Below are 15758 nucleotides of genomic sequence, written 5' to 3'. Positions count from 1 at the left end.
TTCACATTAATGTGTCTTTTTTTTTTTTTTTTTTTTACATATTGAAGTGTGGAAAACGGGGAAATTTGTTTAACAACGTGGTGGAAATATTTTGAAGATTTTTTTAAAATTTTATTCAAGGTTAATAATAATTTTTTTGAATATATAGAAAAAAAAATATGAAGAAAATAAAATTTGTGGGGTATTTAATTATTGTAGGGTTAATTAAAAATGTAATATGTTTAAATGTTATAAAAAATCGAAATTTTGAAATAGTTTCTGATTTACCAATATATTATAAAGATGGTAATAAACATATGAGGAAGAAAATGTATATGCATATAAATATGCATAACTTCGAAAATAATATGAACAATGATATGCTAAGAAATAAATATATGAATGAAAATGATTCAGATAAATATGATTTAAGCAAATTAAAAAAAATAAAAAATTTTATCAGTAAATATAAATTAAATATAAATAAAGAAGATATCGAAAGGGTTAAAGCCAAAACAAAAGAATTACTTTTATATAAATATAATGATGCAAAAAAATATTACATAATAGTGTCTAATAAATTAAAAGATGATTCAGTAGTTTATTATAATCAATTTAAAAATTATTATAATATATCATTTAATTATTTAAAAGATAGATATTCTAATAGCTATATACAAGAGTATATTAATAAAATTTCATTTTTTAACAAGCCAACACATTTGTCTAAAATGATAAGCTATAATTCAGTTAATATATTATTTTTATTTTTTACTTTATTTTGTTTTAAAGCCAATTATTTATATGCCTTTTTTAAAAAAAGATACGCATTTATTGGAGAATTTCAAAATACGAAAACAGAAAAACTCGTTAAAATACACACTTTATCTACTCTATTTTTTTTTTTCTACAAATTTTGTATTCTTAGACTTATATTTATTCTTAATTCATACGATTTCTTTTCAAAAAAATTTTATCTTGTAAATAATTTAGTTCATATTCTTTTTTTCTCTTACATTTCTCTTTTCCCTTATCTCCTCGTCCAAGCTAATTGGGGTAGTTTCCATTTGCTTGGGTCAAAAAAAAGTAATAAAAATATTCCAATTTTTGTAGCTTAGTGTTTATTTTGATTTTTATTTTTTTATCGTTTTCCAGCTGTCATATATTTTTCACCTTAACATGGTCATGCATTTTTCTGATTTTACCATTTTTTTACCTTAATTGTTCAGGTAAAATCCTCGGTTGGGCTGCCCTTACTCAGCTATTTTTTATTTATACCCGATTGATTTTTCAAAACAATTTATCTTTTGTGAAAAAATGGACAGACGAACAATTTTTTAATAAAGATGAAATACTTAAAGAAATAAAGGAAAAGAAAAAGATGGATTTTTATGTCAACTTATTAAATCAATATAGTTTTTTGAAAAAATTATATTTGGGAAATAATAAAATATATGAAGTTGCATTATACTTACATAGATATAAATATTTATTGGATATTATATCACCAATTAATTCATTATTTTATATATATATAGTTCATTCGATTTATTTTTATTTAAACAATTTATCATTTGCTGGCATATATGTATCTTCTTTTTCATTTGCTCTTTTAATGCTAAAAATTGTGTCCAATAAAATTGATTTTTACTTTTTGAGAAAATTCTAAAATTGTATCGAGCCCCGAATTCCAAGACAATTTTTTGCAAAGTTTTATGAGTAGTAGCTATTTGAGGAGATACGAGGAGGATCTATTCATTCGCTAGTTATTCAATGTACATTTATATATTCACTGTTCATTTCTCCACTTTGAAAATGCTCGCATTTCCATGCACACAGAGCAATATATATATTTTTAATTTGTTGCCAAATTTTTTATTTAATATAAAAATATGCCTTTTCAAAAGGTATATTGATATTTTTTTTTAATTTGTAAATAATATATACATGAATAATTTATTTTTTAATCCATATATATGTTTTATTTTTTTTTTTTCTACAAGTTTTAATCGCATGTACATGAAGACTGGTGTGTGCATTGAACAATACATGTACGTTTTTTATCATATTCCTTTTTATTATTTCCTTTTTATTATTTCCTTTTTATTACATTTCTTTTTGTTTTTTGATACTGCATTTTTTTGTCAACAAAATATTTTAACGTTAAAAAAGATCTTAAGTGTTTACAAGCAATTCGTTATTTGTGTTACCCTATATTTGTTTAGGATAGTGAGAAAAGTTAAACGAGGAATATTACCAAATAGCTAGCTTTTTTTTACTTTTATTTTTACTTTTACTTTTACTTTTTATTTGTGCCTATTCAGCATACAAACCGATGGCATAACAGCCGTGTAAATATGTGAATATTTTTTAGAAAAATTATAAAAAAAAAGGTGGAAAAAATAAAGGCGATATAATTTAATTTAAGCATTTAAAGAATGTTTCATTTTTTTTTGTATTTTTAAAATTTCATATTAATAAAATTTATCTTAATTATTATTATGTTCGATATTATGTGATATTTTTTTGAGTTAGCAAAAATTTTATATGGCGGGAAAATTGTAAGAGAGTTATGATACATATGTGTGTATGCATACATGTAATATATTTTTTTTCCTAAAACATTTTGTAAAATAATATGGATATATAATATAATTTTTCTTGAATTTTGTCCACGTCTCATGCATATATATTTATAGGTTTCCATTTTTTTAATTTTATTTTTAAATATCATTTTTAAACTATCATTTTTAAACTATAATTTTTAATTTGAATGCACACTAATTTTCATTGCATATAACATTTTATTTTATTTTATTTTGGAAAAGATATTTCACTCATTTATTGTTCCCGTATTTTATCTTTTTTTCTCATATTCTATTTCCCTCTGATTTAATTGTGATATTCTTCCTCTTTATGACTCTATTTTATCTACACATTTTATTAAAAAAAAGAGTTTGAATTTTTTTGAAAAAATAAGAGAGAAAAGCACAACAAGCCAAACTAGCAATAATAGCTAGCTAAAAAAAAAAAAAAAAATAAAAAAAAAAAATAAAAAAAATAAGCAAAGCAAACAAAGCAAACAAAATAAGCAAAGCAAACAAAATAAGCAAAGCAAACAAAATAAGCAAAATAAACAAAACAAACAAAGCAAACAAAATAAACACATCAGAATAATAGAATGAGTTTAAATTTTAGTGATGATGATATATATGAAAATAAAGGTGAAGAAATTCCACATGAAAATAATTTAAATGAAGATATTGGAAATAATGAAGTGAATTTTAACGAAGAAGGTTATGGAGATGAATATGTGGATGAGCTTGAAAAAAATGAACAAAATGAAAAAAAAAAAAAAAAAACTATAACTTTTCAATTAAAAAATATATTCAATGAAGCCGCACTAAAACAGATTAATAACGATATTAATAAAAAAAGAAAAAGTGAAAAAAGAGATAGTTATAATGATGATAATTATAATATGATGGGTCAGGACGAATTTGAAGAAAAATATAGCGATGATGATGATGATGATGAACTAAAAAAATATGTACAAGATGAAAAAAATAAAATTAAACAACTTATAGATGAAAAAGATGAATTATGGGATATGTATATTTATTTGAATTTAAAAAAAAAGAAAAGAAAAATAGACTATACTGAAGAACGTTACACTAATGCTATTAAAAAAGTTTTAGATTCTTTTTGTAATGAATATAAAAATTTGATTATTGAAGAATTATTTAAAAATAAAAAATTTGAAAAATATTTAATTGTGCATGATATAGACATATTTTTTAAAAATAATAATCTTGAAAATGTACATAAAAATACAACTATACCAATAATTAATAAAAAAAATAACTTATTGAATATAAAAAAAAAGCTAGTTGATATTTATAACAAGGGTAACTGTTTTAATTATCTAAAAGAAGTTACAGTAGACAAAATGTCTAAATTAAATGAATCAGAAGAGGATGAATTTGAATTTAATAATAATGAATCACCAAATGATGATAAAAATGAATATATGTTTAACGATAATAACAAAATAGGTGAACTTGATACACATTTTATAATTGAACGTGAAAAATTAAATATGAAAATAAATAGAATCGAATATAAATATGTTAAACTAATACAAACTGTTAAACAATATAAAAGAAAACATCTAAGAACGAGTTTTAATTTATTTATGAATCTAATAAATGAAGTAACATCAAAATTATATTTTTCTATACATAATGTTTTATTAATAAATGATGAAAAAAATAATTTAGCTGATATTTATAAAACAATTAGAAGAAAATATAATATACATGATGTTTTAAATAAAATACAAAATTTAACACAAAAAAAAGAAGTATATGAACATTATCGTTCATATCTTATTTATAAATATAAATCAACACATCCTATATGTAATAACACTTTTAAAAACCATAAAATGGATGAAAATATTAATATTTTTAATTTTAAAAAAGTATATAATACTAAATTTGTAAATAATTTTTCATTAATACAAGATGAAAATGATATAGGACATGATGAACATTTTAACAAAACCGAAAATTCAATGTCAGAGAATAAAACAAATATTGATGTAAATAATAATATGAACAAGAATAAAAAAGATTCGGAAGAAAATATATTTTCTCAGGATGTTTATGAAGAGGATTTTTTTAATATAGATACCCAAAATAAAGAAATTGATAAGACTAATTATGTTAAAACAGATAATTTGGAAGATCGTGAAAAAAATAATGAAATTAATCACAATGCAAATAACTTGGTTTCAGGTAAACAAGATGCACAAAATAAGTCTGGTAGTACAGATGCGCCAACGACAATTGAAGAAACTCCTTTAGAACGTGCTAAAAGAATAGCTAGGGAAAAAAAAAAAAAATTAATGGAGAATAAAACTAAAATAATATAAGAAGTATATAGCTAGTTGGTTTAAAAAAATAAATACAGTTATTACCACATTTTTCTTATTTAAATAATTTTTTTTTATTTTTTAATCTCGTAACTAGGTAGTAATTGGAAACTCGCCATATTATATTTGTGTAATTTTTTTTTTTTTTTTTTTTTTGTTTATGTAAAACTTGGATAATATGTGTTTCTTTACATTTATCATTATATCCGATTATAATTCAACGTTATTAATTATTATTTATATTTTAATCATAAAACAATGCAACATTTTAGCATAACGTTTTGCAACATTTTAGCATAACGTTTTGCAACATTTTAGCATAACGTTTTTTATTCGCTAGTCCTATGAAATGCTAAAACAAAAGAATAAACAGAAGGAATACGAAATCGTTTTGCTTGCATTGTGTGTGTATATTTGTGTACCTTTCGTTAAAATGCATTTCTTATGTTGGTCTATTTTTATCAAAGCTATAAAAATTGATATATGCAAGTTTTAAAAATGAACAGTTAATGCATCCATTGGACATATAAATATATTGTATGCACGATGCATGTAAAATACATATTTTTTATGTACATTTATTTTTTTAATTAAAAAAAATTTTAAGTTTTTTTTAAAAATAATAATAATGCCAATTATATTTTCGAGGGTATGCGAAAAGTGTTGAATTGGTCCCACATATATTGGCATAATATACACAATGCGTGGGTACACAAATGGTATATAACAACGTGTATGATATATATAACAACGTGTATGTATATATATTATATATAACAAACTGTATTCACATTATCCAATTTTGTAGCCAAAAATACCTTGCTTGTACATGTAATATTGTCAACAATATGCACAGGCAATATTTACATATGTATATAACACTTACGAAATATGCATGGGTATAGCCAGCTTTTCAAAATAAATTTATTCATATTTGTACATGTTATAATACGCGTTTTATCCCGCGTTTTATCCCGCGTTTTATCCCGCGTTTTATCCCGCGTTTTATCCCGCGTTTTATCCCACGTTTTATGCCACGTTTTATTCTTCACGTTTTATTCCTCACGTTTTATGCCACGTTTTATCCCACATTTATTACTCACGTTTTATGCCATTTCAAAAATATTTTTTTTTTTTTTTTTTTTTTTTTTTTTTTTTTTTTTTAAAGTTAGCTGCATTAACGTGAAAAAAAACATTTCATTTTTGGCTTGTCATATATTGGCACACTATAATTAAGGGGAATTTACGCTTCATTATATATATATATATATATATATATATATACATGATTTTTTTTTGCGAACCGTTAAAATAATAATAGTAATAGTATTTAATTAATCTGCATGGTTGAATAGTAATAATTTATACAAATATTATTTTTTGTTTTTCAAGTTTATTATTTTATTTAAGATATTGTAAGTTAGTATGTACCACACAGATAGCGTTTTTTTTTTTTTTTTTTTTTTTTTATGAACTGTTCATAACTTTTTACATAATTTTTCAGGAAAACATTTGTAATTAGGAGAATTTGGAACCAAGTTTTTCAATTTCAATTTTAAAGTGTTGCAGATTTTTCTGTGACATAACATATATATATATATTGAGGAAAGATGGCTAGTGATATGGTTCATATTATGAATAAAAGTAAAGAGTTGGGTGAAATATTTATGAACTATTTTAATAATGACGCTTTAAGTATTAAATATATAAATGATTGTAAAAATGGTGATTCTCTAGAACTTTATGGATGTTTTTATTTTGTTAATTCGGACTCAATTCGGAATAGGGGTGGAGGTCAAAATAGTGAGTCAGGAGATTTTATTGAAAATATAACATTTTTATCATTTTGTTATATGAACAAGTTAATAGAAAAATATTACAATAATTACAATTATGGTGACAAAATAAATATTCGAAACAATTTCATTAATGTTTTATTTGGTTTATCACTAGAGTTTAACCATTCTATAAATATGGACATATTAAATATAAAAGAGAAATCTTTAGAGTTATTTAAAAAAAAATTAATGGAAATATTTATAAATGAAAATAATAATTATTTGATGTCAAATTTTATGAACTGTTCAGATTGTTATTTGATTCGTTCATATTCAAATTCAACAAAAAATAAATATTCACAAATATTAAGCATAATATGTATGTATAATGATTATACATATTTTCGATATTTATATAATTTTATTTTATATTTTATTGTTATTTTTTTGAAAAAAAAAATGGAATATATTGCATTACCAGGGAAAAATCAAGATCCAATGGAGTTAAGACAAAAAATTTATGAAATGTTTTTTAAACAAGAAAATGAAGTAAAAAACAAAAATGAATATTTTAGTGCATTATTACACATTAGTATAAATTTTTTAAAAGAAATATTTTATACAATAACTAATGATAGTTTTACAAATATATTAACAAGACACCAATTTAACACATTTAGAACAATAATAATAAATGATATAAATGAATTTTTTAATTTTATTTATACATGTTTTTATTATTTTATTTTATTAAAAAAAAAAAATGAATTTATTTTATTAATGGAATGTATTAAGGAACTATCCTTTTTTTCTCCAATTTATTTATTTTTTACCAGTTCATATATTTCACCTATTAATTTTTTACTAAATGTTTTAGTTATGCCGCTTCGCAATGAAAATAGTGTAAATAGTGTAAATAATGAAAATAGTGTAAATAATGAAAATAGTGTAAATAATGAAAATAGTGGAAATAGTGAAAATAGTGAAAATAGTGAGAATATAACTTTTCTGAGTCCTGATGGGTTCAACTGTTTATATACACGTTATATATATAGGCAAGGCCAGAATATGGAATCAATCGAATTTTCAAATTTAAATAAATGTATTAATAATTTTGTTAGTGATTCAAATTTACAAGAAATAATATTAACAACATTTTCAAACATAATAGAAGGTGTATCTAAAATAAATAATAAAACATTTTTCCAAATTAATGAAAATGAACTTATGAATTTTTTAGAAAACTTTTTTAATATAGATTTAAATTATTATGATATAAAACATTACAATTTTGAAAATGTGTATATTAATATGATTATGAGTTTATCAGCTATTCCAATATCTAACTATATACACAAAAAAGAAAATCAAATAAAATGTATAAATATTTATATGATTAGTATATTTAAAAATATACATCATCCAAATGTTAATATATTAATTAACATTTTAATTATATGTAAAAATATTTTTGAAAAAAATCGAGATTTAATTTTTGTAAAAAATAATCAACTTGATCAAATTCAAAATGAACAAAATAATATTTACAAGTTAGAAAAAAATGCATTATTAGATGATGATAATGCAAAGAAATATAATCAAAATTTATTTATAATATCTATTGAAGATTTAAAAAAATTATTTATTCTTATGTATATAAGATATATAAAAATACCAACATATAAAGATTCAAATTCTTTAAATAAAAAATTTATGTTACATTTTTTTAATAGTTATATAACTGAATATAATGAAGACTGGTTTGATGCATATTATAAATATGCTATCCATGAAATAAATAATGATGATATTAATTTTCAATTTGAAACATGCTCAAATATTATGACAAAAGATAATAACACATCATTCAATAATATATTAAGACAGCGGATATGTTTACTTATGAAAACGATAATAAGTATGAATCATGAAGTGTATCAAATAGCAATTAACGTATTTTCTGATTTATTTAAATTTTATAATAATATAAATGTTGATAATTTATTTAAAGAAACGAATAAATGTAAAGATTATTTTATTTATTCCTTGTTGGAAATGTATTATGAAATGTTAACATTTTTAATTAATACATTAAAAGATTGTAAAAATATAATAATGGAAGCAAATCATAAAATTCATGAGGATATCATTTCGTATCAACTTTCTACATCTACAACAGATTCTAATAATGAAAATTGGGCAAAGAATCAGTATGTTCAAAATAAAAATAATATGTTAAATTGTATTGATCATGAAATAGATAAATTGGTAACTTTTGAGAGGGAAAATGAAAAAATAAAATTGAATAAAATGGGTGGAGACAAAAATGGAAACAAAATAAATTTTGAAAATAAACTAGATGGTGGTGAGAATAAACTAGATGGTGGCGAAAGTGAAGATATAAAAATTTTGAGAGAAGAAAAAAATCGTATTAATTTAGTTTTGCATATTATAAAATGCATAAATAAATATAAATCATCTCCATATTATGAAATAGACAATAATTGTATAAATAATTTATTAACATGTTATAAAAAAATATCTGAAAATGATTTTATAAATTTTATAAGTATATCAAAAAATTTGATTATGTTTGAAATAAAAAGATTAGAATTTATTTCAGAAAATTCATATATATTAAATTATACAAAAGAATATGCATTTTTTATGATGGAAAATTTATTTAAAATTATTTTGCAAAATGATAACAACATTAGTTTTGAATTAAAAAAAAATTATTTTTCTATATTTTCATCGATTATTGAAAATTTAAAAAACCATTTAACTAATGATGTGATTCATAACATTTTGAAAACATTTCTTGAGTGTAAGAAATCTATTACATCTATGGGATCAGAAAATGAATCGATTTTTTCTACATCTACATTTAAACATAATAAAGAATTTTCGATTTTTATTCTTGTGTTAATATCATCACTTAATGTTGATAATATAAATGATAACATTGAATATATTCAAATTATAATGAATGGATCAATCGAATTTTTAAACAATTTGAATAAACAAGTTACTAACTTTCAAAATCTTTACAATTTTTTATACACAGATAAAAATTCATTAACTAAAGTAGAATACTTATTTGATACATATAAAATAGTACAAGATTTTTTTTCACAATTTTCTTATAAAAAAATTGAAAAAAAAATTAGCAAAAAAAATATGATAAAATTATCAAATTGTCCAAATTATGGAAATCTAGAACTAAATAGTGATATAATTTATAAATTAGCAAATAATAATATATTATTAATAAATGAAAACCCAATCTTAAAATTTTCTATTGATTTATTTGCTAATTCAATAGCTATATTATCTATATATAATGAATTTATACATAACAATATAAACAGTTTAATTTTTGATACATGCCCAACATTTTATTTAAATATCAATTATTTTTATTTGGGAAAAAAAGAAAGAGAATTAATTATTACATATAAAAACCAATATAAAAATGGTAAAAAAGCTGCATCATTTTCAAATGGCCAAGTAAAGAATCGGACAAAAACTAGTAGTAATAACCACGCCAATAGCAACCACGCCAATAGCAATCGTGATAATAATAACCATGCCAATAGCAACCATGCCAATTTGAAAAGATTTGGGAAATTGAATTTTGTATCATTACATGAAAATGTATGCAATATCATAAAAATATATATAGAGGAAGAATTTATATTTATTAATAATCATATATTAAATATCTTTAATGATATTTTATCTTTAGGCTTACAACATAATCCATATGTTTATGTTAATTATAATATACTATCAATTTATTTATTTTTGAGTCAAAAAATAAAACATTTAATTATGAATAAAAATATGAACGAGTTAATAATTGATTGGTTCACTAAAATATTTTTGGTTTTTTTTGAAAAAAAATATAATTATTTTAAACAACAAGATGAATTTATTAAAAAAGTGAATTTACATTTAAGCAATGAAACAGATATTAGGGAAGAAGAATATTCAATGTATTATGATATGTTATATAAAAATAAAAAATATATTTTGAATTTTTTAAAAATATGCAAAAATTTATTTATAATACCTAATGAGCTAATTGTGTCTACAAATTCTGGTCATAATAATAATTCCAATATAATTAAAGAAAATTTTGGAGATAAAAATAAAATATATTTTTATTATTATTTATTTAATAGTGATAAAATAGGTTTATTCAATTATGTATTACCAACATTCGAATATCTTTTAAATAGTTATGATTGCAATATTACTAAACAATGTTTATTATGTCTTATTGATTTGTCTGATTCAATATGTGTATTGCCAACATTTAATTCTTCAACTAGCTTTTTTATTTTATTACAAATTATGAAAATAATTTTACAAGGGTTTTTATTATATAACCCTCCAATGTTAACATTACAACAAAATATGAATGAAAAAAAAAATATGAACAATATGAATATTTTATTTACTCAACATGACGAAAATAATATAGATATATACATTGGAGAAATGAGTATATTTACTAAAAATGATCCACAAGAAGTTAATTCATTTTTAAATATTTTTACATCCGCATTTATTAAAATATGCAAAAATTATTTCCTTTTACAAAAAAATATTTTTAATAATATAAGCGAAAATACGAGCTTTAATGAATTAGTAAATATCGAGCCAACTAAACAGTTCATATTGTTATTGCAAAATCTGGATAACTCAAATATGTTCGATTTTCAAACTATTGTTTCAGATTTGATCAAGCAAAATTCCTCGGACTATTTTAAAAACTTGTTGATCAATTTGAGATTACATAGAGCACAGAAATGATAACACTTATTTCTTTCTTTATTTCTTTATTTCTTTATTTCTTTTGTGTGAATTTGTATTTATTTATATTTTTGGCTAGTTCTTGCACGTATTTTATTAGTTATTTTTTATTTTTCTAAGAATAATTTATTCTTATTCATATTCTTTCAAAAACTCATTTAACTTTTGCTATCAGGAGGTGTATATATAACTGTGTTACTATATATACAAATACTTTTATATCTACACACTAGCGAATTTATGCAGTTTTAATGGTTAAAAAAAATATGAACTGTTCATGTTAATAGTGCATTTTGGCTGTTTTTTTTTTTTTTTTTTTTTCTAGCCATGAATGTAAATATTTCAATTATATAAATGAACTAATAAGAATAATAAATAATTTTAAAAAGAGATAATTAAAAGAATAAGAAAAATTAATTGATACATATTTTATCACAATTTGATGAATATAATTTTTTTTCTCCTTGTTTTGGTATATATTTTTTTTATCAAATTTGTTCAAGTAGCTAACAATTATTATGCATATGTATGTATGCTTAAGCACTTGGGGGAAATTAACTTTTCATTTACATAATAAATATTGGCCCCATATTAAAATGAAAAAATAAACCTTTAGCCTTTCAATTTTTCCATAATAGTAGAATTATAGTGAGCGTATAATTATAAGCAGTGGTTATACGATATTTGTATGTACAGTACACATATATATATACATATACATATTTATAATGCTAAATTATTCGAAATATGTATATATAAAAAAGTTGTTACTGATTTTTATATGTTTTATACCATTCTGTGAAAATTATGTTAAAAAATGTATCTCATATAAGAATGTGAAATATCCGTCCAAGCCCATTATTAGGAAAATATACAGTCTTAATCAGCCTATCAATAATTTTAAAAAGTTTTCGTTTTTTCTAAAAGCGACAGAGGAGTTGGATGATTACAAATATTTCACGGATGACGAGTAGGCAAAACATCAAATAAAATGAAAGCTAAAATGGAAGCTAAAATGGAAGCTAAAATGAAAGCTAAAATGGAAGCTAAAATGAAAGCAACAAAATGGAAGGTATATGGAACGGAATAAGTGGCACTACCCAAAGAAATGATAAGACCTTCCCATATCAAGTTGTATTTAAATACTTTCGAGCTCACATTATTTATATGTGGGTATATTTTTTTTTTTTTTTTTATATATCTATTTATTATATAATTTTTTTAATCTTTCTCAGATATATTCCTCCTCTCCCACCAGTTGAAACATGGGAAGATTTAATTATAAAAGAAGAAATACGAAATAAAAACGAAGATGAAAAAAGGGAAATGGATGATTATAAATTGACTCATGAAAGTCGAGAAAAAGTATTGGATATAATGCGGCAAACTCGTTTAATAAATCATTGCAACTATGAAATTCAAAAAAATAAGCAAAAAAATATTTTATATTTCGTTACCCCCAAAATGGGTTAGATATTATTGAGTGGTCGTATTTGCATCGTATATTTCGTGTATGTATATATTTCGTATATGTATATATTTCGTATATGTATATATATTTCATTTCATATATATGGGAAGTATAAGCATGTAAAAATTTTCTTAACTTCTTTATCCCAATTTAGGCGCATATTGTAAACTCATGGAAAATGATAAAGAAAAAATGGAGAGCTTGATTAGCAAGGTGAAAGAAAAATTCGGAAGAAAAGTTAAAATAGTAAATTTAAAACTGGATGTTAAAATGCCATTATTTGAAATATTTTTGCAAGCAAATATACATACTCAAATAAAAATTTTTTATGCAAGAGGTCGAACCTTACAATATAGATTACCACCCCCATTTTGGACAAAGTGTAAAATATTAAAAGAAAATAAAATATTACAAGAAAAATATGGAGGTGAATGTGCCCCTGGGTTATTTCCCCAATATGATGAATATCAAATGATGCAGATAATGACAGAATGTGTTTACAATGATAAGTATAATTATTATGTATATGATGTTAATTTAGAATGGGAGAATTTATGTGCCTTAACACCTGAAAATAAAGAGTTTCGAAAACTTGTTCACCAAAATGTGCATGTGCCAACTCGGCTAGCTGTTATTAAGGCTTTCGAAGAAGGTGAGAAGCAAGCCGTGCGCATTTCGTCATCATTTCTTCGTCATTTGGTCTGGTCTTTATTTTACCGCTTGCTTTGCTATACACTTTATTTTTCTGCCCCTTACCGTCCATAGGTATAGAAGACTTTAGAGATGTCATTAAAGAAGAATACCTCATTATGCTTCGCGAACAAAGGAAATTAAAAGAAAATAAAAGATATAAATTTTAGCAACGCTTATATATAATTTGTGTACATGGAAAAAGTTGTATATTTCCCTAAAAAGACTTTAAAATAAAGTGATGAGCAGATTCGATATTTTGTTAACTGCTGTTTTGTAAGTACACAATATCGAAGTATATACATATAATGTATCATAGTTGATTTTATTTCCTTTCAGCCTAAATTAATGCAAAAGGAACGATAAACGGCCATATCTTTTATAGTATTTTTTTTTTGTTTTTATTTTTTTTTTTAATTTACATATTTTTTGAAAAAAAAGTATACATATGCTTATTTATCCGGTGTGTGTAAGCATAGTGTTTAAATAAAGTGTACAATATAGAGACACTGAAATTTGCACAAATATTATGTAATAAAATATGATTTTATTTTAATTAAAATTTAAACAGCCAAAATAATGTGATTATAGCTGACTGTTCATAATTATTAATGAATAAAATATGAATTGTACATAATTATTAATGAATAAAATATGAATTGTACATAATTATTAATGGATAAAATGTGAATTGTACATAATTAAAAGGGAATAAAAATTAAAGAAAGGGTTGTGTTTATTTTTTACAACAAAAAAAGAATGTGTATTTTTCATTTTAAAGATATTAATTTGATTATTTATTATTTTTAAGGATTTAAAAAATGATAAACTACTTTAGCCCCTACCAATAAGATTGTTGTATTATTTTATATGTATAGAAAAGTTATAAAAAAAAAAAAAAAAAAAATGTGCAATGGAATTGAGAAAATGTGTACTTAAACAATATAATTATATATAGATGATAATAAGAGCTCATTAATTTGTGTGTTTATAATACGCACACATTTTAATACATGCTTATATGTGTATAATGTATGTACAATTTTTATTCCCAGTAAAAACCTAATAAACTGGTATTGCATTTGTGTACTTATGTGTTTTTAATTTATTGTTATTATTGTTATTATTATTGTTATTATTATTATTATTGTTATTTTATTTTTTTACATTTTTATTTAGCATATTTTTATAGAGTATTTCAAAGTTTGGTTATTTTTCCGGATTTTGCTTGAAAAACAAAAATAGTAAAACAGCTTTGTATTATTATATAGATATATGTATATCGTTATATATTCATATGAAAGTATAGCACATATATAATCTGTTTCCTTAATAATATACAAATATTATTTCATGTAAATAAATTGTTGGGAAAATGAACTCGTTTGTTTATACATTTTTTTAATAGTTGATATATATACACAATTTTGTTTTATTTGTATTATTATATAAAAAAAAGTTTAATGTTGTGCACTGAAATAAAGTTTTTAATATAAAAAAACTTCCTAATTTTACAACTTATGTTTTTTTCCTATTCACAATTTTGCGAGTTTTAAAAATGATACCCTTTCAATTTATTTGATAGTATTATTTCACTATATATTTTTTTTTATTTTATCATTATTTCACTATATATTTTTTTATTTTATCATTATTTCACTATATATTTATTTTATCGTTATTTCACTATATATTTTTTTATTTTATCATTATTACCCTTTTGTATCAATATTCTCTTTTTCTCTAAATAATTAAAAGCATATATTATATATATATTATATACATATACATATATAATACATATTTATATAAATAAAATATATAGGCAATAAACAAAATAAATAAATAAAAAATAGTGTTAAACTTATAGAAAAAAATATGCGTATAATTATAAATATATTTATACATAATAAAAATTCATTACATATACATAATAATTATTATTGTATATATATATAAAAATGTATTTTATCGTTTTTCTTTAAAATTTCCCTTTATGCTATGTTATTATTACATATTTGCTAAATTTTAGTTTTGCATATGTTTATAAAGAATTTGTGGAATTTAGATTGTTTTGAAAAAT

General features: G+C 21.5%; 4 protein-coding genes across 4 annotated transcripts; all 4 read left to right on the top strand.

The window, feature by feature from the left end:
- Positions 1-158: 158 nt before the first annotated feature.
- PY17X_0506600 (apicoplast integral membrane protein, putative) lies at positions 159-1648 on the top strand (the record flags this gene model as incomplete). Its single annotated transcript, XM_022955186.1, has 2 exons — positions 159-1065; positions 1209-1648. The coding sequence occupies 2 exons, from the start codon at positions 159-161 to the stop codon at positions 1646-1648; spliced, it is 1347 nt and encodes a 448-aa protein (XP_022811645.1).
- Positions 1649-3160: 1512 nt separating this feature from the next.
- On the top strand, positions 3161-4915 carry PY17X_0506500 (conserved Plasmodium protein, unknown function; the record flags this gene model as incomplete). The annotated part of the gene is made up of 1 exon (XM_720239.1): positions 3161-4915. One exon carries the CDS (start codon positions 3161-3163, stop codon positions 4913-4915), a length of 1755 nt encoding a protein of 584 aa, XP_725332.1.
- A 1610-nt stretch (positions 4916-6525) lies between these two features.
- Positions 6526-11514, top strand: PY17X_0506400 (conserved Plasmodium protein, unknown function; the record flags this gene model as incomplete). Its single annotated transcript, XM_722257.2, has 1 exon — positions 6526-11514. The coding sequence occupies one exon, from the start codon at positions 6526-6528 to the stop codon at positions 11512-11514; it is 4989 nt and encodes a 1662-aa protein (XP_727350.2).
- Positions 11515-12242: 728 nt separating this feature from the next.
- On the top strand, positions 12243-13845 carry PY17X_0506300 (conserved protein, unknown function; the record flags this gene model as incomplete). The annotated part of the gene is made up of 4 exons (XM_022955184.1): positions 12243-12484; positions 12750-12982; positions 13140-13637; positions 13751-13845. The coding sequence occupies 4 exons, from the start codon at positions 12243-12245 to the stop codon at positions 13843-13845; spliced, it is 1068 nt and encodes a 355-aa protein (XP_022811644.1).
- Between the last annotated feature and the right edge of the window lie 1913 nt (positions 13846-15758).

Source organism: Plasmodium yoelii, assembly GCF_900002385.2.
Source record: "Plasmodium yoelii strain 17X genome assembly, chromosome: 5".
NCBI classification, from domain to species: domain Eukaryota; phylum Apicomplexa; class Aconoidasida; order Haemosporida; family Plasmodiidae; genus Plasmodium; species Plasmodium yoelii.
Note: the sequence above shows the minus strand (reverse complement) of the source record. Positions and strands in the feature narration are given on the sequence as shown.